The sequence below is a fragment of the Arabidopsis thaliana genome (assembly GCF_000001735.4).
Source record: "Arabidopsis thaliana chromosome 1 sequence".
Lineage (NCBI taxonomy): Eukaryota > Viridiplantae > Streptophyta > Magnoliopsida > Brassicales > Brassicaceae > Arabidopsis > Arabidopsis thaliana.
In genome coordinates, this window is record NC_003070.9 from 7,150,599 (window position 1) to 7,172,889 (window position 22,291).

Sequence of the window (22,291 nt, forward strand, 5' to 3'; positions counted from 1 at the left end):
CATGTGACGGAACTTAAGCACTATACTAAACGATAAAATGTAATTATGTAAATATCTAAGTTTTGAGGTGTATAATGCAAGAGTATAATTTCGTGGACCTACGTCTAGGTCTACCAACAAATGTACTCAACATAAATAATATCGTCTCCGTACCCCAAAAATAAGGTATATAGGTTTTATACCTAACCAAGACGTGCAAAAATTATCACAATTATTTGACGTGGAAGTTAATGATTCGGCCAACCTTATACTAATTTTGTTTTGCAATTAAGGACTCATTTTTTGTGTATTATATTAAGGGATCTCTATTATCAATGTCCAACTATTAATCATTTTTTATACGTTTCAAAGCCCTATGAAAAGAGATTCTATTTGCCCGGATCATAATTTAAAATTGTGTAATCAGAATCTTCTTTTGTATTTGCAAAGTTTAAAAATTCATTGGTTACTCAAAAAAGTTTGTTTTCCTTGCAGTTCTATTGGTTTCTTTCTGATTATTGGAGTGTTTTTAGTTATATTTTATTTGTTTGTGAAACTGATTATTGGCTGTTTAGGCAATAAACTATATACAATTAAAGTAGTGCAAGATTCCAATTTACCCGTTGGGACTTAAATCTCAAACAAAAGTAATGAAAGAATTCATGTGGATGTGACCATGATTTGTGTTCGGCGGATGTGATCAATTATTTAAGCTCAAGTATCATGGTATCTAGTTTATATAAGTGGATAAGATATATGAACACAATTATTTGTAATCCACAGTTAATTTTGTATATATTGTTTGTTTTTCTATTATCCTATGAAGTTCAACAAACAAATCACACTCCACTATACATGACGGGATCAGTAATTAGTTCAACGCCTTTATACCATATGTTAAATATTGATGTGATTTATACACATTTCAACATGGGGTTGCTAAACTTGAACATAAGATCTTATGTTTTAAATTTCAGATGTCTAAGCGTTTATCTAAGCCATCCAAAATCACCCTAACTTCGATTTTATTCAAATAAGCCACTAAATTTAGTTAGAGTCAAAAATCTAAAATCTAAATTCTAACCGGACACTTCGTACATACAAACCTGATCGAAGATTAGAAGTTATATAAAGAGGTCTCTTCCACAGAGAAACAAAAAAAACGAAAGATAGTTAATTTTGTGATCGTCTTTTTGTCCAGAGTTCTTCACAATGAAGGAAAATATTACGTATGGGAGGAGTGTTGCATTTTGTTTCATCAAAATATATAAAACTCCCAACAGCCCATATGAGTGACCTAACGAAAACTTTTTAATGCTGACTAATATATATCATCATCTTCAATTCATTCTCAAATAAATATCTTTTTATTTTATTTAGAAAGCACTATATAATTCAGTCAATTAGAGAACCAAGTTGACCATATTTAAAACTAAAAGATGATATTTAGATCTTAACTACGTGTCATATATGATGAATTCTGAATATTTTTCTAATTTGAATATTAGACGAAAAAGTTGGTCATTAGCTTTATCCTTGGTAAAATGTTAAATTTTGTTAAGTAATTTTTCACTGATTAAATAAATATTTCAAATAAAATAAATAACTCTTTACAAAAAAAACTCTAGCATTTCGGTAGTCCACTAATTATACAATTATATAAAAATCCATGTTTAAGTTTTGACCTATATAAAAATAAAAATAAAAATCCATGTTTAAGTTTGGACCTATATAAATAAAAAGTAAAAATCCATTTTGAAGATCAAAATCCAACTTCTTTTATAGTAGGACCGGAATAAAACAATGTACAGTGTGACACACTTACTACTGGCAAAAAAAAGGGATAAATGAATGTGATTGAAAATGTGAAGTCATGAGTAAATATTATGTGGAGTGTACCTAATTAGAGAATACGTTAGACAAAACCTAAGTGGAGGAAACGCAGTCATGCACCACTTGTTTCGTCTTTTTAGCTTTGCGCTTCCTGTGAACGTAGATTGAAACACTTGCGAGTATAAACATATTCCTTGTTACGTATAATTAAATTTGTATGAATAAACTTAATTTACGTTCTGTTCTCTGTTATGTTACGTTTCGTTTCGTTTCCGTTACGTACAAAAAAAAATATTTTCATATGAGATACTAGACTAGAACACTAGAGTACTTATTCATGTTATATATATCCCATCCGCCAAAAGCTATTTTGTCCTACAACTAACGTGATCCAAACTAATAATCATGAAACCCTACCGAATACGAATTATGTAAATTTTTATAAAATCATCCTCTCACTCACTCGTAAATGTGGATTTCACATTTGTTCGTCCAATCTAACTCCCCTCCTGAAAACTATCATACCCCTTTTTTAAAGCATCATTCAGTTTGTCTTTTCTCCCTTCTCAGTTTGTTGTACCATATTATAACCAGACCATGAATAATCTCTTATATAACTTGACTTGATCACAACCAAATCTTTTCTTAAATTTGATTTTTTTTTACAAGTCCTTTTCTCTTTTTTTGAGCATTTGAATGTTTTTGGAATGACTCCAATAATTAAACCGCTTCTTTTTTTTTTGTTAAAAATGTAAATATTTTATAAAATAAAATAAAAACAGATTAGATTTACAGTCAAAAGTTATTGACCTATACAAATGATTATAGCAAAAAAAAACATGGAAACATAATAAAGCATAATTGAACCGCTTTCCACAACCTTTCTTAGAAAAACATTTTCCACATCGATTAAACCGTTCCACAAATCCACAAAATTCATTCATTTCTTACTATGTGGTTACTAATTAGAAACGTATATGTTGATTGTTGAAAACATATTTTGATGAATTGTTCTAGCTCAAACAATGAAAACATCCTTCATTTTTGTGAGAACTCGGTTCGAACTATCATAAAACTTTTAAAACGAAAGTATATTAATAATCAATGGTTTTGCCTAACCAAATAAATATTTCTTTTATTCGTTAGCGGTGGAATCTATTCACGAGCAGAAGATGGTATTGGTTACACAATACCCTCCACTAAATAGAAACTTTTGTTTCACTGAACTACTTTATATTGTCAATTTGAGTAGATTAATATATTTTTTCTGATCAAATTGAGGGAAGAACCTACTCCCCCACTCGTTTATTTTTATTTACTCTATAACTTCTCCAAATAAGCCTATAGGCTATAAAGAGTATAATAGTGGCCTTTAAAGATTCTTTAATTTTTCATAATTATAAAAAGATTATAACAACATGTAACAAAATTGACAATTGTAGGACATGAATAATTATTAACTTATCCTCAAACAGCAACAAAGCGTCTAAAAATCGAAAACGATTCGCTTTGGTCATCACCAGCATAATAAAATGTTGAAGAATCAGTCTCCAAATTCAATAAGCTTTTGAACAAATTGGCGAAATCAGATATTTGGTATATTTTAAAGATACGTACAGCCATTATATTTGATTTTTTCAAAAACTAAATTAGGATCTTATTCTACCACTGATTGTATTAAACAACAAAGTATTTAATCTTTAGTCAGCTTAGAAAAAAATCTTAATATTAAAGAAAAAAAATGCTTTTACTATTTCTTTTTTTATCTTAATATTTCAGTCATATAGTTTAAAATTCTGGTTAACAATTGTCAAATGAGATATTCCAAATTCTTTTTATTTACATATAGTTTAAAATTCTTGTGAATTTTCTATTTATGTAAAAAAGTCAAAATGTGATTATTGGTGAAATTCTATTTGCTATAACAAAACAAAAAAAAAAAGGTTTTGACTTTTTTACATAAATAGAAATTCACTGCAGGGAGACATGTTGTTGGTCATTTGTTTATTCCCTCTGTGTCTGTATTCTCTCTCTCTGGAAAGTGGAGGAATCTTCTATCTCTCCTCCAGTCAAAAAAACCCAAGCAGCCTGGAAGAGAGAGAGAGAGTAATGTGATACTATATGAAAACAAAATTCATAGTAAGGTCTCGCCATGTCCCGATGCATAAATGAGATAACGATCCACAAAATTTTCATTTTAAAAATTTCATCTTTTTTTGTTTTCATCTTCCGTGAAGAAGTAGTACCACATAACCCCCATCAGACATCTTTAAAGCTTTCTTCTTTTCCTTGTTTCTTTTGGTTTTGAGATTTGGGTTTCTTTTCATATCTGTTCCTTCTATCTCAGACAACAAATTGCAACAGAGGAAATTTAAAAACCCACTTGAGGAAGGAATCTTTGAGAATCTCTCTCTGACTTGTGAGTTTTTCCATCTAGTTTCTCTTTTAAGGGTTTGATTTTTCATTGTAAACGAAGCTGATTAGTTCAAAGTTCGTTTTTTTTTGTGTTTCATTGAGCCATATTGTTTGACCAGCTTGAAGGATTCAAACAAAAAGTTTTTGTTTTTGTGTGTCTACTTTGGATTGTTTCATTTTGTCTTCATGAATTAGATTTAGACAAGATTTGTGCTTGATTCGTGTTAAGTTTTGATTTGGGCCCTTCAATTTCCTACTTTATCGGTTGGTGAATTCTATACACATTAGTCCTATCACGACCTTCTGTTTGTTTGTTTTTGAAAATGGGTGCTTCGCATTTGCAGATGTTGCTTCATTGATTTTGGAGATATATCCATGGAAGATAGTTTCCTTCAATCTGAGAACGTGGTTATGGACGCTGACTTCATGGATGGATTGTTACTAGATGGTTGTTGGTTAGAGACTACAGATGGATCTGAGTTTCTTAACATAGCTCCTTCAACTTCTTCTGTTAGCCCTTTTGATCCAACTTCCTTCATGTGGTCTCCAACTCAAGATACATCAGCTCTTTGCACATCAGGAGTTGTATCTCAGATGTATGGTCAGGATTGTGTAGAAAGATCTAGTCTTGATGAGTTTCAATGGAACAAACGATGGTGGATTGGACCAGGAGGTGGTGGTTCTTCGGTTACTGAGAGGTTGGTTCAAGCAGTTGAACACATTAAAGATTACACAACAGCGAGAGGCTCACTTATTCAGTTATGGGTTCCGGTTAATAGAGGCGGTAAGCGAGTTTTGACCACAAAGGAACAACCTTTTAGCCATGATCCGTTGTGTCAAAGACTTGCAAACTATAGAGAGATCTCTGTGAATTATCACTTCTCTGCTGAGCAAGATGATTCCAAGGCTTTAGCTGGTTTGCCTGGGAGGGTTTTCTTGGGGAAGCTTCCTGAATGGACTCCTGATGTTAGGTTTTTCAAGAGCGAGGAGTATCCGAGAGTACACCATGCTCAGGACTGCGATGTCCGTGGAACGCTGGCGATTCCGGTGTTTGAACAAGGTAGTAAGATTTGCTTGGGTGTTATTGAGGTTGTAATGACCACTGAGATGGTTAAACTAAGACCTGAGCTTGAAAGCATTTGCAGAGCACTTCAGGTTTGTGTTCTTCTCTAAAGCTTTCAGCTTTTGCTATAGAAATGGTTTTCTGAGAGTGATGAATGTGTTTCCTTTTTGCAGGCAGTTGATCTTAGGAGCACCGAGCTTCCGATTCCACCTTCTCTAAAGGTAATCAAAGAAACTACATGAGTTCCTTATGTTCAGCTTTTGGGTATAAACAAGATTGTTTCTTCTTTATTCAGGGATGTGACTTATCCTACAAAGCTGCCTTACCTGAAATCCGAAACCTCTTGAGATGTGCTTGTGAGACTCATAAACTACCTTTAGCTCAGACATGGGTTTCTTGTCAACAGCAAAACAAAAGCGGGTGCCGTCACAACGATGAGAACTACATCCATTGCGTATCAACCATTGATGATGCTTGCTACGTTGGTGATCCAACAGTTCGTGAGTTCCATGAAGCTTGCTCTGAGCATCACCTCTTGAAAGGCCAAGGAGTTGCAGGTCAAGCCTTCTTGACCAATGGACCTTGCTTTTCATCTGATGTATCTAACTACAAGAAATCAGAGTACCCTCTCTCTCACCATGCTAATATGTACGGTTTACATGGCGCGGTTGCAATTCGCCTGCGGTGCATCCACACGGGCTCTGCTGATTTCGTCTTAGAGTTCTTTTTGCCTAAAGACTGCGATGATCTGGAGGAACAGAGGAAAATGTTGAATGCTCTTTCAACTATTATGGCTCATGTGCCTAGAAGCTTAAGGACTGTTACAGACAAAGAACTAGAAGAAGAGAGTGAAGTGATAGAGAGGGAAGAGATAGTAACGCCAAAGATAGAAAACGCATCTGAACTCCACGGAAATTCCCCATGGAATGCCTCTCTTGAAGAAATCCAGCGGAGTAATAATACTAGTAATCCTCAGAATCTTGGACTGGTATTTGATGGAGGAGACAAACCAAATGATGGTTTTGGCTTAAAAAGAGGTTTTGACTACACCATGGATTCTAATGTCAATGAGAGCAGCACTTTCTCTAGTGGTGGTTTCAGTATGATGGCCGAGAAAAAGCGTACAAAAGCAGATAAAACCATCACTTTGGATGTTCTTCGACAGTATTTCGCTGGGAGCTTGAAAGATGCAGCCAAGAATATCGGTGGTAAGCAGCATTTTTTTATCTTCTCGATTCAATTTATCGGAAAGTCCTGAGACTGATCTCTTCTTTTTGCCCTTTTCTTGTCTTGGAAATTTTCAGTTTGTCCAACGACCTTGAAGAGAATATGCAGACAGCATGGTATACAAAGATGGCCTTCAAGAAAGATAAAAAAAGTGGGACATTCTCTGCAGAAGATCCAACGAGTGATTGATTCGGTTCAAGGTGTTTCTGGTCCTCTTCCCATAGGCTCATTCTATGCAAATTTCCCCAATTTAGTCTCACAGTCACAAGAACCATCACAACAAGCCAAGACCACGCCTCCTCCTCCGCCGCCAGTGCAGCTTGCAAAGTCCCCTGTATCCTCGTATAGTCACAGTTCAAACTCTAGCCAATGTTGCTCCAGTGAAACCCAACTAAACAGCGGTGCAACAACCGATCCTCCTTCAACTGATGTAGGAGGTGCATTGAAGAAGACGAGCAGCGAAATCGAGCTTCAAAGCTCGAGTCTTGACGAGACAATTTTGACTCTCTCCAGTTTAGAAAACATCCCTCAAGGCACCAACTTGTTATCATCTCAAGATGATGACTTTCTGAGGATTAAAGTTAGCTACGGAGAAGAGAAGATCAGATTACGGATGCGGAATTCGCGCAGGTTAAGAGATCTATTGTGGGAGATTGGGAAGCGGTTTAGCATAGAGGATATGAGCAGGTATGATCTAAAGTACTTAGACGAAGACAATGAATGGGTTTTGTTGACTTGCGACGAAGATGTAGAAGAGTGTGTAGATGTCTGCAGAACTACACCGAGTCATACCATTAAGCTTTTGCTTCAGGCTTCTTCTCATCATTTCCCTGAACGTTCTTCAGCTACTGAATACAGTTTATGGCACTGACCTTAAATCAGAGAAAGAAGAAAGAAAAAGAAGCGTTTTAGGACATGACACAAAAGATAGTAATACCTTTGTGTTCTGTTATAATTGTTCATAATTTTATCTTTGGTTTTTTTGAAAGATTACTAGGAGAGGTGCTTTGGGTTTTGTTTTTAAAAACGCACCAGAGACAAGAAGAGAAGAACATGTAAAGATCCTATCTTCCTGAGAAATTGAAGTTGTTGTTTTTTTCTTCTGAAATTCCTTTCGAATGTGGTTTTCAAATGTAGATACACATATAAAAGAACTTTAATTGTTTCCATAATTGCCATATACATCAAGTAAAAGAGACTAATAACGAAACATTTACCAAACATATATTGTTTTCTGAGAAAGAAACAAAAAAAACCATTTTTACACAACACCAAACTGAAATTCTTAAAAGCTGTTTTTGAGTTTTTACAAGTCTCGTCGCGGCGTTCTTGAAATCTCTGGTGACGGTGATGAGACGTTTCGAGCTTCATGAGATCTGCTCTGTGCGGCTAAGTACTCTAGTGCCACAACTATGTCACCTATGAACGGTCGATAATGAGCTTCTTCATTAAGACACATTGCAATAATCGCAATCGCATAGTTTAAACACCGTCTTGGGTATTTTCCTCGTAGAGACGGATCCACTAAATGTCCAAACTTCTTCTGATCCTTGAGGTATGGACGTGACTGCAAAGATAAGAAAAGTTTTGGTTATAACTGGAGTAGGATTTTAGGTATTACGCTGTAATCGATTTAGTAAGTTTCTTACCCAAGTAACAAGATTCTGCTCGCCTTGCTTTTGACCTAAATCAATAGCTTTTCTCCCAGTAATCAGCTCAAGCAACACTACACCGAAGCAGTAGATATCCGATTTAACAGTTAATTTCCCGCTCATTGCGTATTCAGGAGCACAGTAACCGTAAGTTCCCATGACACGAGTCGATACATGAGTTCGATCACCAACTGGACCGAGTTTCGCCAATCCGAAATCCGAGAGTTTTGGACTGAACTCTTTATCTAACAATATGTTTGCGGATTTCAAATCACGGTAAATCACTGGCGGGTTAGCTGTGCAGTGAAGATACTCTATTCCTCGAGCTGCACCAACCGCGATTTTCATTCGAGTATTCCAGCTTAATGGTTCTTGATTAGACTCAAGATCTGAAAAATCATACAAAAGAGTACAACATTTGAAACTGAACATTCTTAAGATAGTTACAACAAAACACTTGAAAGAACAATGGAGTAAAAGTAAACTAACCAAAAAGGTGATCTTCTAAGCTTCCCATTGGCATGTATTCATAGACAAGAAGTCTTTGATCACCAGAAGTACAGTAACCGATCAATGTAACGAGATTGGGATGATGCAATAAGCTAAGCATAAGAACTTCTACTATAAACTCTCGGTTCCCTTGAAGCCCATCTGGATTCAATTGCTTAATAGCCACTACCTGTTTTCATCAAATCATATCAAATTACATCAAAAGCTCATTAAAAACAGAGTTTCTCTTTAAAAGGGCTTGAGGAAGAGAGAGAGATCTGACTTGTCCTGAATCTAAACGTCCCTTATAAACTCTGCCAAAACCTCCTTCTCCGAGCAAATTAACTTCCCGGAAGTTTCTTGTAGCTGCAGCTAACTCCTTGAACGTGAAGCTCCGAGCTCCACCACCAGGTATCGGACTATTCACTTTACCATTTACTGTTCCAAATTCCGACAGAAATTATTCTCAAAAAATGTGTTAAAAAGACACCATAAAAGGGACATAATCAAGAAACACTCACGACTCACCTAAGATACCCGAAATCGACTCTGTTCCTGTTGTATCACTTCCATGAACTGAAACCACAAAGAAAAATACTATAAACAAAAACGAAAACTTTTGAGGTAAAAACAATGAAAGTTATTGAATTGTGGACATGAAAGTACCTGATGAATCGGTTTGGTAACGAGAGTTGCATCGAGCGTTATCAATGTCGACTCTTATGTCCTTGGTTCGAGGATTCAAACAAGAGAAACAACAAGTCATCTTCTTTTTTCTTTAAGACTTACAACAATGGGGATTTAAAGAAGGAATTTTTAGAAAATGGAGCTGGTTCAAGAAACCAAGCTCCGAAAAATCCCAACACCAGACACAAAACCTGACAAAATTACTAAAGAAACAAAACTTCAAAACCTAGGATTTAGGGTCTGAAACTAAAAAAGAGATTGATTTCCTCTGTTTCTTCTCTTTGGATAATCCCAGAAAACAAAAGAACAAACTTTTTTGGCAGAGTAAAGCGAAATTATTGAATCGGCCGGCGATAGATTGCAGGAAGACAGAGAGAGAGAAAATATATTTTTAAAACAAAAAAAAACTGAAGAGTTACTAAAATTATACAAATTACATCTAATCACGACAAAAAATGACAAGGATCTTATAACAACAACAAAAAAACTGAGGTTTAAACAGTATATAGAAAAAAATAAAAATCACGGTAGAGACACTACTTTGATTTTAACAACTGAATTTTTGTTCTTCTCATTTATTTTATTTTAGTTGGAGCTACTGAAAAATATTTAAGTGGTAGAAGACGACGAGTTTCGTTTTGTTCTTTTCCAACTCGGTCCCATTTTTTTCAATAAAGAAAATTAAATTCTTACTCATTCTCTATCTTCTATTCAAAAATCGATATTTAAAAAAATTTCCCACAAAATTAAACTCTTCTTCTTCTTCTCTGGCATTTAAACCGGTTTGGTCCCCTTCTCTTCTCTGATAACCACGCTTGGTTTAAATTACTATAGTACCCTCTAACAGTACAGTGTTTGTAAGAGAACACCCATGAGGCCGACAGTGGATTTTGAAGTCGAGATTTTGACAAATGGACGGTCCAGATTAGATTATCTTGACCTTACGTATTACAGTGGGTCACACATACTGTCCTCTGCCTTCCCCGCATTTGACTTTATTTACCGTTTTAGTAAATTCTGTATCTATCATCATAAGAATAATAATGGCTACTTTATAAATCAATCAATTATTAGCTGATATGTTTGGAATTTTTCACCTATCTTTTTCTATCATATCTTTGCTTCTTTTCCTTCTTTTTATCATCGAGCTGTTTTTTTTTTGGTTTTTTTTCTCGTATTTATGACATTATTGTTGATCTTGTTACCATTCACACATCTACAATTTAAAGCATGTTGATGGAATTAAAATTTTGAACCAAAAGAGAGAATTATTATGAGCGCCCTTTTACTTTTGAAACTCTTTTTTTTATGTGTCCTCCATATTTTTGCATTGTGTTAATAACATTATTGTGAATTTACTGCTACTAATGGCATATGTGTTTCCATTAAATCTTCCTTTTAGTTTCCATAGCTATTTATTAAAAAAAATATATATATATATATATATAACACAACTACTATTTTAATTTTAACATGCAACCATGCATTCAAAACTGTTATTATTTTTTTTAGTTTTTGTTTGAAAAAAATATCGTTTTATATGTCCACTTTTTTAAAAAAACGATATGATGCATTTTGTCTTTCTTGTGGGATTAGAAATATATGTGATGGTTTCGTTTGGAATCTAGAGTCTACCTTTACATTTTCGCATGATTTTAATCCATCTACAATCTCGCTCTTAAACTAACTTTCTTAGCTCTATTGTAGTTTTTTTTTTTACATACGGATGATGACTAACATAGAACTCATCAAAGCCTAAATTCTCAAAGTTTGCTCATGGAAATAAAAATAAAAAATTTAAGCTTAAAACAACCATGGCTGACAAGTGTATGAACCATGCTAAGAGAAGAGAGATACTATCAGTAAAAAACAAAAGGCAACAGCAATCCAATAAGATACATGGACTAGGTACGTTACAACTTACGAGTTGGCTTAGGCTTAACAATGTTTTCTGCATAGTCTAGAAAGGCGTAAGATTTATGAGACTTGAAGGCTTCCACTCCTTGGATTTCAACTCTCGTGATAGCGTTCCTCTCGGGGTTGTAGTAGAGAAGGTAGAAAGAGTTGGAGATATTGCATGGCGACAACACAATATCCCCCGTGTCACTCGTTCCAACAAATCGTAACTTGGTCTCCTCAATTATATTCTTCCAAGGAGGAGGCAAAACGTAGATATAACTCGACCATTGATGTTTCTCGGCATCTTCTAAAACCCATAGTTGAATTCCTGTATATCGTATTGAGCCAGGACCAATATTTGCCTGGAGTTTAGCTATTTTACCCTTGTGGTTTACAAGAGTTGGTTGAAGATTAACTCCTGAGTTACGTTTCATGCCATTAGCTTTCTTTATATAACTAAACTTCTCAAATTTAATGTCAAAGCAAACTATATCAGGAAACCCGTCTAAGTCATCATGAACTCGGCCTAGGTAATACAAAACACCATTGATGCATATCCCATCATATAGAGGCCGAGGATAACCACTAGCTTCATAATCCACAACATCAGGATAATGTGCCATGTCACATTTGATCTTCCTCCATGAGAGTTCTTTTCCAGTTCCGAATGTGAGAACTTGATGCTCGCCAAAGACTCCAAACTTTGATTTGGTCATACACAATACTTTGAACTCTTTGTTGATCGGATCATACCCAAAATAGCTTGTGATTATAGTTCTATTCGTTTTCACTCTTGGTAAGGGCCAGGATTCGCCTGTGCTAGGGTTACATATCAGTGGCTTAGAAATTGTTCTTCCCTTCAAATTCTCGTATGACTATTGAATCCATATATGAAGCCACAAACAGGACGGCAAATGCCGCAGAGATGATTAATAGAGAAGCTCATATGAAAATTGACCGCTAAAGGAGAAGAATCACGAGGCTTTGGTGATGAGAAGAAGAATGTTTCACCGTCTTTGGGGCAGGTGAACAATAGCTTCGGGCGTGACGAAGATATGGTGAAGAACGATTCGGTGAAATCTGAATTGTTAAGTGTGGAAGCACATAGCTTCGATAAGCAACGAAATCTCGCTATAGACTTCACCGGCAATCTCGTGAGTATCTCGATAACGAGATCGAACGGGATCGTTTCTGAATTTTTCTCCTCTCTTTTCCTTGAATTCGAACAAGATCGATCGTGTATTGCGCCGTGTTTTCATCATTAACTGAAAAATTTCAGAGATCAATTTGTTTGTGTTATTGATCACGATCGAATGTGTACAACATAAATACAGAGCCTTTACAACAGAACCCGTAAACTCAGGAAAATCTATACATTTGAGAAGATCTAACTCTATCTTTCGATGCACAATATCAGCATCTGTTAAAGCATATTCGTTGTTGAGTAACCCAAGAGAAGACCAAACATAACCGGTCTTAACCATCCTCTAATATTAACCCTAGATAAACCCTAGCTAGTCTACTCGACGATTTAAAAAAAAACCTAGGGCTTTTCAGATATACAAAGATGGCATAAAACGTAACTCAGGAGTTAATCTTCAAACGACGTCGTTTTCAGAAGCTGGCTATTGAAAACGACGTCGTTGGTGATTTTATCTATAAATAAGAACATTTACGTCATTTTGCATGCTTCTTTTGTAGCTGTGATATTCAAGAAAAGAAGTAAAAACTAGTATAAACAGAGCAAATCATTATAAACCGAAAAAAGTTATTTACATACTTATAAAATCGAACCTGACGAATGTACAATCGGAATCCAAGAACGGGATAAATGTTAATATTCTTACATGATTATTAGTGGTGAAGAGAATAAACCAAGGGTTTGAGAGGAAAATAAATATCACGAGACGTCGAGACCCACCAAACAGAGACGTTCATGTAAATCCCGTGATGCATGCCGTGAGCCCCTCTCTAGACAAAATTCAAATTAAGACCATTGAAGAACGATCGAACACTTTGATATATAATAAATCTACTACGATTTAATGAGATATAATACTTTAAAGATTTTAGATTTTCAGATTTCTAATGTAATAATGTAGAATTTGATGGTCAATCATAAGCTCAAAAATATTGATTTGAACAAATCCATACCGTTTATCTAAATTTCAAGTGATTCCACTAATCGATTATACCAGCATATCGTAACTAAATAATTAACAATTTGTAACATTTTAACTATCTTAGCAAAAAAAAATCAAGAGTTCCCATGAGCGAGGAACTTGAAAATCGAAGCCGTCAAAAGTCTTGCAAGAAATAAACTGACAAGTCTTACAAAAGGTGAAATGCCAAGGACACAAACCTAACATTACTTTGTTTTATGGCCAAGATTAGGACATACGAAAATATATCTGAAAATTTCTAGAAAAATGAGAAAAAAATATAAACTATATATTCTACAGCCTGCGTGACTCCTGTGGTTTTTCTTTTCCCTCTTGTTTTCTCTTTTTACCCCTAAAAAAATTATGGAAGTTGCAACAATCTGTACAAATAGAGAGAGACTTGTCCCATATATTTTCATGTCACAACAAATAAGCCTTGACTTTCCACAAGATTTCATTCCAGAAAATCCTTGGCTGAGATAGCCAATGGAAAATGCCTCTTCTTCCTCTTTCAAATATCCAATACTCATCTTCACAGCTGTAATGCCAGATCCGGATGCTGCGACGAGGACGAACCAGTCTGCTGATTAGAGCCCGGGGAGTTTGGTGAGACTAGCCTAGCGTTAAGGTCTGGCGGAAACCGGTGGAATTCTTGTTTGGGGTAAGGAAACAATGAGCCTTGTTGTTGCGAGACCGGTGTGGCCTCGTTGCTTACGTTTGGTTGTTGCTGTCTAGCAATTCCGAGCATCTGATTTGCATTATGGTTGAATCCGCGGATGAGGCCGTTGCTGCTCTCTGTTTTGATTAGCAGTCCTGCTTGGTGAGAGGAGGAGGATGGGTGATCGATTTCTGGATTCAAGACACGAGCAGGTGGTGGTGTGGTCTCTTCGATGGCTTGAGAGGAAGCATGTCTGTTTCCTATGAAAGCACTTGAAACTGAAGCGGTTGGAGACAGGATTCTGTTAGAATGATCATCAGACGCTAAGTCATTAGAACACTTTTGTTTTCCCGACGACATTAATATGTTTTGTTTCTGAGAATCATCCTCTTCAGGTCCTGCTGGGTTCTCTCCAACCCAACCTTGACCAAATTTGATTCCAGAGGGCAATACAGTCTCGATTCTCCTCGATGCAATTTTCCAGGCAACAGGACCAAGATTTGCAGCATATCGTGCTAGACTCTTCGCGTAACCGTACTCCATGTTCAGCCCAACCTGATAAATAAGGAAAACAGAGGTCAGACTCTTGTTTCTCTATACAAAGGATAATAGAGTTTGCAACAACGTACTGGAATCAACTGTTTTAACTCGTCTTCAAGCGTTGTCAAAACCGATGGTTCTTGGGTAGAAGTCGAGAGGTGGTTGTAGGTATCGCGTCTGTTATCATCGACATTGAAATGTTTCATCCCATACTTGTTAACCGCCTTCACAACCGAAGCTACAGAAAAAATAAGAAGATGGTTCATATTGGCAACAAAAGAAAGAATGTCTGAAAGAATGTAAGAGGAAAGGCAGAGATTATTTTACATGGAAATTCGCTCTCCCAGTCTACCGACCAACCACTCTGGGTTTCACTGTTATGATTGATTCTAACTGATGATTCTGCTTGGCGGAATTTGTATGAAGGAGGAGCCTTTCTTAAATTGTAAGCACCAGAAAACTTGTTAGAGCTATCTCCAGGAATGAGAGCATCAGCTGAAATTTCAGAAGCAGTGCGGTCAATAGAAGATGGTTCAGGATGTTTCTTTGGCGGACGGCCTCTTCTTGCAACTTTTGGTTGCTGCTGTTGCTGTTGTTGGCTTTGTGGTTCTTCATCATCACTGTCTTGCCTTAAATTCTCAAAATCCTTTTTTGCCAACTCTTGTATAGCCCGTGCCTATAAGCCAAATTACACACTATTTTCAGAATCCTGGAATGAAAATATCAAAAGAGAGAAGAATAGTCAAGTTTAAGGACATACCTGTCGATAATATACAGTGTCTGCTGAATTGTATTCCATTGCATTTGTACATATTAAAAACACATCTCTCTGCAAAAAGAACAGGAGGCGAGAAGCTAATATATCAGAGAGGGAAAAAAGTTGTTCAAACACAAATCTTCTCACAAATAACATATATTCAAGCGGGGAGACAATTTTGAGTCTAAACTGATCAAAGGTTAATTTTGAGTTAAACAGAAGTGTTGAAATAGCCTTAAATCTGCACCCTACACTACATGTATCTTCACTGGTTAGCACTTAGCAGTTATAAAGCCTTACAAATCTTATAACTGAAAGAAAACGCACACAAACAACATCATAAAGCAATGGTTCTCCGTAACAAAGTATTGAATTGAAGATGCCAAGTAACAAAACTTTCTGTAGCTAGCAATCAAATGAGGAACCAACTCGAACGCATCAAAAAGGAGGAGTAGAAAGACATACCTCAAATTGTTCTAAAGTGGAATATGCTCCAGAGTCTAATTTGTTCCGCAATGTGCTAAAATCCATTGGATTCTTAATAATCTCAAAATAATCAGGAAGCTGTAAAAAAGACACAGATAAGACAAACAGAATCTCGTAACATTAACAAGATGAAAACATCAACAAAAAGAGACAATCACCTCCTCAGGATCAACCGGGTCAGAGTAAACTCCATAAGTATCCTTCCTTCAAGTGTTTTAAACAACGATCAGAAAAACCAACATACACAGTAGTGAAATCACATGAACCTAGAGATACAGGAAACGAGAGAATAACAGAGAACATACTTTTGAAGTCTATCGAGGATGAAGAGTAACAACTTTTTGTCTGGCAAAGGAGTAGTGGGACCAGACTCCACGGGAGACCCTGTCCACATGTAATCCAAAAATTCCTTTTAATTTAGAAAATTCCTCAACGCTTTTATCCTCGTACCAATTTTATCAGTTTACTGCCTCTTTATAAAGAATTAATAATAAAAATATATATATCAACCTTGAAGAATGTCTGTCGCTTTCGAAGCCTTTTCTCCCTGCAATAGTATTAACCAACAGATCATCATCATCAACTCCAAAGTATATCCATTAATAATGTAAAGCTTTCATAGATTCACAGAGAAAACAAAGTACACATGTGTTCATGTTTTATCTTCATGTTTAAGCAGTAAAGCAAAGATAAAATTGGAACTTGTTTTCAGTATCTTATATTTCAGAGGTAAGTTAACAATTTTAATTAGCAGACAAAATCAATATTATATTAAAGCGATAAACACACACAAAAGAATTTTCTTAAGCTGAAGACAAAAAAAGGGAAAATTTAATTTACACAGAGAGAAAAAGCAGAATTATGAATTCTCATTCCCACCAATTAAAAACGAGTAATGACTCAGTCAAACTCAATCCTCCCACTCACTCAAATCAGAGAAGAAGAAGATAACAGACGCGCGAAATTATTTGAAACCTAATTTCTGATAATCAAAATTCAATTTGGGATTGGATCGGAAAAAGGGATTGAATTTGCTACCGTATGATAATCAGATCCGGAGGCGGCGGCGGAGAGGTTGCGTCTATTAAAGGACGGTTCTGGAGTTTGGTCGAGATTCAGATCGGATTGAGAATTAGGAGAATGTCGATGAGAGTGAGAGTTCAATCCATGTAAAAGCTTATGTTTCTTCTCTCGCCGCTCGTCATCGTCGTTGTCTTCACCTTCGTCTTTGATCCAAGGGGAATCGCCGTCGTTTGAATTAGGGTTCCGGCGTTTGGATCGGTGATTGAGAGAATTAGGGTTTTTCGAGCCGGATCTATTGTTGTTGTTGTGGTGGTGGTCATCGTCGTCTTGATGGTTGTTCTTGTGTTGTTGTTGTTGCTGTTGTAATTGTTGTTGTTGTTGTTTGATAGCTCGTTTTTGAAGGTCTAATAGAGATGGCCTTCCTTTCTTCTTCTTCTTCGTCATTGTATCTGCTACCTCACCCATTTTTTTCTCTCTCCTCTTCTCTTCTTTCTCTCTCTAATCTCTTTCTCTCTCTCTCTCTCCTCTCTTCCCCCTTTCTCTTTCTCCTCCTAAACAGGCGTTTTGGTTTTGTGTTTTCTTACGTTTTTTTTCTTCAGAAAAAAATAAAAAATAAAAACTCTACATGTGTGTGATTGTGAACTCGCACGTGCTGAGAATTTCGTGCTTTTTCTGATGATTACTGAACAAGTTTGGGCTAATAGTTAAATGGGCCGTAATAGGCCCAACTATGAGTCACGTCTCAAAACGACAGCGTTTCTTAAACATATATGAACGAGTTCTGTTTGTAAATTTCTCACTTTATTCCGTAACGTTTGGTCGTCAGGTCAGCAGTCGTAGTCATGCCTGGAGAATCGAATATCATCGAGTGGCCAGCAAGTAGAGTCAGGTAAGCATTTATCGGTTTCTTCAATCCCACAAGAACTGGCCATCAAGCTCCGTTGTTCCTCACAATGATCCTTCCCTTCTTTTCTATGTGGAATATTACTATATTAGTATGGAGTAAGAACCCATATGGTACCCTTTTTAGGTTTTGGTATGAAAGTGATCAAGTTTTGTGTATGAATGCAAATCTTCAACGTGCGTCACAAGAATTCTCTTTTGTTTTGGTATGTTAAGTCATAAATGATTCCACATGTATATACTTAGTGTCTATTTGATAAAACAGGGTCACATATAACCTCTAGGCTGGAATTACCAAAGCTAATTAAGACCAAATACTAGTTTGATTTTAGTCTTCATTAAACTTGTGTGCCACTAGAAACCACTTTTGTATATTCTAAGAATAGTACAAACAGAGAATAGAATCGACTACAAGATCACAATTCACAAGTGATTCATTCAACAAAAAATGAATGGGGGCTGTGGCATTCATATGTGGACCTCATCATCTCCAGCGTGTTTTCTTTAACGTCTTGATTTCAATTTTACTCCGATTAGTAAAAGTGTTTCCTAATTGGTTCCACATACACATGACTTCTCCTCCATGACTCAATTAGCAAAAAGGCTAGAGCAAAAGTGGAAAAATGTTGAAATGTTGAAACTCTGTATCTGCCATCTTACTTACAATAGCACATTGAGCTACTAGACGTCACTTTTGTGGTTTGACATGCATGAATCCGTAAAAGTAAATAGAAATACATAGACACGGCTTCTGGTGGTTAGTGAATGGAGGAGAAAGTATGATGATGGTGACAGAAAAACAGCAAAAGTTATATCCAAATTTGGATAAAGAATCTCTCAAGCGCGTGGGGTAGGTGGGAGAAGAAGAAGAAGAAGCAAAGGAAAAAGCAGAGCAGAGAGACTCATCTCTCGGCTATAAAAACAGAGCAGGGGGTCACAACACAGAATCACTACAACAGAAATACACAGAGCAAGATATTCAAAAACTTATAAATTCTTTCAAAACAAAAATGGGGATCGTAGCATTCGAATGGGCAGAGGGAAAAACCAACCAACTCACGCTGCTGATGAACCGAGACAATTGGGAAAACAGGCAAGTTTAACATTTTCATTCTACGTTCCATTAGGTTTGAATTTTGTTCATCAGACATTGTTGTTGAATACTTTTTGATGTTTACTTTTTCTTTCTATGAGTGATTGATAGGGTCATAAGTGGGGCATCTTGGAGTCGAAACGGTCAGATTTTGAGTGGTCGGTGCAAAGCTAACAACGGAACCTGGTTTGGTATTACTAAAGGTGGCCGAGTCGCTTTTCTCGTGAATACATCGTTGTTGTTGGACCGTGTTAAGTCATACAGCGGCTCGGAGTTGTATCCCGTTCGTTTCTTGGAGGTTTGGTTTGTTAGCATTTCTTCTTTTCATTTATATATAAACTCTTTCGATCTCTGTGATCACGGGATTGCTTTTGATTACAGGGCAACATGAGTCCAGAGCAGTTTGCCAACGAAGTGAAAGTGCATGAAAAGGAGACTAATGAAAGGCATGCCTATAGTCTTGTCGTTGCAGACATGACTTCGAGTTCAATGGTTCATATCCTGAAACCCTCGGATACTAAGTCTGATGTCGTGATAGAGACTGTTCCGTTTGGTGTGCATACACTTTCTTCTTACGAAGGTCTCGATTCTACAGATTCTGCCAGGGTAATTTAATGTTCAAGTGTCTTGTAATAGAGTAGAGATGTTACAACCATTTTGCAAATATTTTCGTCTAGATTCTTCTTTTTATTTCTAAAATCAAACTCTCTGTTTTTTTTTTTGTTTTTGGTATATATTATGCAGGATTTACTCCTGAGACGCTTGTTTACCCAGATGGTTGGTAATTTGGGAAACGTTCAACAACGACAGATGGAGGAGATTGCTGGGAGGTTTATGTATGATGCTCAAGCAGGAAGAGACGCGGTGTTTTACCATAGTAGAGATGAGCATCCTAATGGAAAAGTAAGAAAGTTATTATCTTCTGTTTTTATGATCCTCACCAAATCCTATAATTAATCTCCTTTTTTTTCCCATTTCGATTCAGCTTGGAACGCAACGCTTTGGAACAACAAGTACGACAGCATTGGTTGTGAAACGCACTAGAGAAGTGATGCTCTTTGAGAAGTACATGGAGCAGAATGGTGCATGGAACACGAACAACTTCGCTTTCAACATCCAGTAGAGTTACAAAGAAACATTGCGCAGCATCCGAATATTATTATCTCTAATTTAGTAAATAATCTCGTTGATGCTGTAAATAGATCTCTCTAATTTATTTACATTGTTAAGATTCAGGGAAACCTATTTCCTTGGTCACACACTACATATATCTCCAGCTGTCTATGAACATTCTGCTTGATATACATAAATCAAGAAATAGTTGATTTTCTAAGACTTTATCCTATGCCAACTTAAAGTTCATTTATATATTTTCCATCTATTAAATTCTTGAGCTATTTTTCCAACTTAATATGGTGATAACACCGAGCCATAGTTTGCAGAGTGAATGCATACAGTTGGGCTAACTTCTAGTCTCTTTGGAAATCCTGATTAAGCAATTTCAAGCAATTCGTCAAGAACCGTTGTTACCTTCTCAAAAGCGTTGACACCACATTGTATTTTCTATAGTGACTCTAGACTCTAGCTAGCACTTCTGGAATAGTATAAAAGTGATTAAGAAATGAACGATAACATTGAAATCAAGAAAAAGCAAGAACATTAATTATGGATATTAATCAACAAAAAAACAAGAACGTAGGAGTTTAGAAAAGACAAGAACGTATAGAAATTAAGAAAAAGCAGACGCACTTACATTTATCATAACCATTGAAATCAAGAAAAGTCAAAACTCCTAGAGAAATTAAGCAGACTAGTCCGTGTTCTTAGTTTCACATGTCCATATATGGCGAAAGTGATCAAGTTTTTGGTATTAATATCATGCAAATCTTTAACTTGTGACACACGAAATCTCTGTTCTCTTGTTTGTTGGGTATGCTAAGTCTTCATGATTACACATGTACACATAAATAATCATTATAAAAGAAATTTAAAACTGATCACATAGCTACTAGTCTCGGATTACCAAAGCTAAAACCAAATAATAGGTGGGTCTGAGTCTTTAACTTGTGTGCCACTAGAAACCAATATTGTATATTTTTAGTATAGTACAAATATTTCTAAAGTTTTCCACGTTTACATGAGTCCTCCACGTAAAAACAAAAGCGTAATCACCAACTAAGCAAACACTAGACAATCATCACTAAGAAAAAAACGAGCGTGACTAAAACCGATATGAACATATAACAAAAGAAAGTTCCTAGCTGTCATCTCCATCGTGTTTTCTTTAACGTCTTCATATCAATTTTACTCAGATTAGTAAACGTATTTTCTAAATGGTTCCACATAGACATGAGTCCTCCTTACTCAGAAAAAACCTATAGAGCAAAGTGGAACAATTTAGAGAATGTTGAAACTCTCTGTTTCTTCCACATTTTACTTAGAATGGCAAGTTTATGCTACGTAGAAGCCAATTTTTTTAGTTTGAGATACAAGAATCTGTAAAAGTAAATAGAAACATATAGACACGGCTTCTGGTGGTTAGTGAATGGAGGAGAGAGTATGAATGATGGTGACAGAAAACAGCAAAAGCTATATCCAAATTTGGATAAAGAAGCTCTTAAGCGCGTTGGGGTATTTGCGTTGGAAGAAGTTAACAAGTAAAGGAAAAAGCAGAGCAGAGTGAATCATCTCTCCGCTATAAAAACAGAGACGGGGTCACAAGTCACAACTCCAATCACAGCAATATCAGAAACAGATTCCAATAGTAACAAATTTAAACTAATCCGACTAGAGAAGAATGGACGACAGAGACACAGTGGCGTTTCAATGGAGCGGTGACGCATTGGTGCTCCTCGTGAACACACACGGCAATGAAAATAGGCAAGTCTAATTTATTCGACCTTTTGGGTTTAGTTTGTGCATCAAAATCGTTATATTATCTAATTCTCTGTGTAATTATTAGCACACGCGACCCTATGGTTTGGTCGGAAGCTGGTGGTTTAAGCTGTACGCAAGAGTACCGGGGCAAGGTCAAGGTATGGTTTGGTTATAAAGAAGGCCGAGTTGTTTTTCTTTCCAATAGCCATGAGCATGATATTCACCCTGACCTGATGCCCAGTTTCTTCGAGGTATATATAATTAGCGTGTTTCGAAATTCTAATACATATATAAATGTTAGAAAAGTTTCTTTCTCTGTTAAATTATTTTTGGATGTCAAGGGATTTGCTTCGGTTATGCAGTGCGCAAAGACTCCACGTCGATTTGTAGAGGACTTTACCCAAGAGGAAGTTGAAGCCTTTGGGCCTAACTTGCAACTACGTACTTGTAGCAGATATAAATACAGGATCACTGGTTTATGTCTCGAAAGATGAAAGAAGACTACGTGTAAATGATGTTGGTCATGGTGTTCATACCATTTCTGTATA

General features: G+C 36.2%; 5 protein-coding genes and 1 pseudogene across 9 annotated transcripts; 3 read left to right on the top strand and 3 right to left on the bottom strand.

Moving 5' to 3' along the window:
• Positions 1-3,811: 3,811 nt before the first annotated feature.
• AT1G20640 (Plant regulator RWP-RK family protein) lies at positions 3,812-7,689 on the top strand. Of its 3 annotated transcripts, none has more exons than NM_001332454.1 (6): positions 3,812-3,951; positions 4,160-4,491; positions 4,572-5,382; positions 5,464-5,511; positions 5,586-6,498; positions 6,595-7,689. In NM_001332454.1, the coding sequence occupies exons 3-6, from the start codon at positions 4,603-4,605 to the stop codon at positions 7,386-7,388; spliced, it is 2,535 nt and encodes an 844-aa protein (NP_001319052.1). In that variant the 5' UTR covers positions 3,812-3,951; positions 4,160-4,491; positions 4,572-4,602; the 3' UTR covers positions 7,389-7,689. The 3 variants fall into 3 exon arrangements, with proteins under 3 accessions (NP_001319052.1, NP_973874.1, NP_173488.1); NM_202145.1 differs by having other exon boundaries at positions 4,160-4,231; positions 6,595-7,620; NM_101915.3 differs by having other exon boundaries at positions 3,827-4,231; positions 6,595-7,686.
• Positions 7,228-9,992, bottom strand: ASG5 (Protein kinase superfamily protein). The gene is made up of 6 exons (NM_101916.4): positions 9,325-9,992; positions 9,187-9,234; positions 8,942-9,096; positions 8,659-8,848; positions 8,167-8,558; positions 7,228-8,084 (listed from the first exon to the last, which is right to left on the bottom strand). The coding sequence occupies exons 1-6, from the start codon at positions 9,422-9,424 to the stop codon at positions 7,824-7,826; spliced, it is 1,146 nt and encodes a 381-aa protein (NP_173489.2). The 5' UTR covers positions 9,425-9,992; the 3' UTR covers positions 7,228-7,823.
• Positions 9,993-11,247: 1,255 nt separating this feature from the next.
• Positions 11,248-13,088, bottom strand: AT1G20657 (annotated as a pseudogene). The gene is made up of 2 exons: positions 13,039-13,088; positions 11,248-12,509 (listed from the first exon to the last, which is right to left on the bottom strand).
• A 395-nt stretch (positions 13,089-13,483) lies between these two features.
• Positions 13,484-17,443, bottom strand: AT1G20670 (DNA-binding bromodomain-containing protein). The gene is made up of 9 exons (NM_101917.3): positions 16,886-17,443; positions 16,358-16,394; positions 16,153-16,231; positions 16,006-16,051; positions 15,827-15,925; positions 15,365-15,433; positions 14,932-15,280; positions 14,694-14,842; positions 13,484-14,619 (listed from the first exon to the last, which is right to left on the bottom strand). Exons 1-9 carry the CDS (start codon positions 17,333-17,335, stop codon positions 13,939-13,941), a joined length of 1,959 nt encoding a protein of 652 aa, NP_173490.1. The 5' UTR covers positions 17,336-17,443; the 3' UTR covers positions 13,484-13,938.
• A 1,267-nt stretch (positions 17,444-18,710) lies between these two features.
• On the top strand, positions 18,711-20,258 carry AT1G20680 (transport/golgi organization-like protein (DUF833); the record flags this gene model as incomplete). Of its 2 annotated transcripts, none has more annotated exons than NM_001198117.2 (5): positions 18,711-18,866; positions 18,978-19,164; positions 19,248-19,472; positions 19,611-19,769; positions 19,852-20,258. In NM_001198117.2, the coding sequence occupies 5 exons, from the start codon at positions 18,784-18,786 to the stop codon at positions 19,987-19,989; spliced, it is 792 nt and encodes a 263-aa protein (NP_001185046.1). In that variant the 3' UTR covers positions 19,990-20,258. The 2 variants fall into 2 exon arrangements, with proteins under 2 accessions (NP_001185046.1, NP_001319053.1); NM_001332455.1 differs by having other exon boundaries at positions 18,804-18,900; positions 18,968-19,164; positions 19,852-20,198.
• A 1,658-nt stretch (positions 20,259-21,916) lies between these two features.
• AT1G20683 (uncharacterized protein) lies at positions 21,917-22,237 on the top strand (the record flags this gene model as incomplete). Its single annotated transcript, NM_001332456.1, has 2 exons — positions 21,917-21,994; positions 22,106-22,237. Exons 1-2 carry the CDS (start codon positions 21,977-21,979, stop codon positions 22,235-22,237), a joined length of 150 nt encoding a protein of 49 aa, NP_001320601.1. The 5' UTR covers positions 21,917-21,976.
• Positions 22,238-22,291: the final 54 nt, after the last annotated feature.

Bases quoted from the DNA above. Each gene is read 5' to 3' on its own strand.
- AT1G20670 (NM_101917.3), bottom strand. From the start codon at position 17,335: ATGGGTGAGGTAGCAGATACAATGACGAAGAAGAAGAAGAAAGGAAGG. The intron at 16,395-16,885 runs GTAGCAAATTCA...ATACTATTGCAG, and splicing joins CCGGATCTGATTATCATACG to GGAGAAAAGGCTTCGAAAGC. The intron at 14,843-14,931 runs GTAAAATAATCT...TTTTTTCTGTAG, and splicing joins CTGGGAGAGCGAATTTCCAT to CTTCGGTTGTGAAGGCGGTT.
- AT1G20640 (NM_001332454.1), top strand. From the start codon at position 4,603: ATGGAAGATAGTTTCCTTCAATCTGAGAACGTGGTTATGGACGCTGAC. The intron at 5,383-5,463 runs GTTTGTGTTCTT...TCCTTTTTGCAG, and splicing joins GCATTTGCAGAGCACTTCAG to GCAGTTGATCTTAGGAGCAC. The intron at 5,512-5,585 runs GTAATCAAAGAA...TTCTTTATTCAG, and splicing joins CGATTCCACCTTCTCTAAAG to GGATGTGACTTATCCTACAA.
- ASG5 (NM_101916.4), bottom strand. From the start codon at position 9,424: ATGACTTGTTGTTTCTCTTGTTTGAATCCTCGAACCAAGGACATAAGA. The intron at 9,235-9,324 runs GTACTTTCATGT...TTGTGGTTTCAG, and splicing joins TTACCAAACCGATTCATCAG to TTCATGGAAGTGATACAACA. The intron at 8,085-8,166 runs GTAAGAAACTTA...TTATCTTTGCAG, and splicing joins AGCAGAATCTTGTTACTTGG to TCACGTCCATACCTCAAGGA.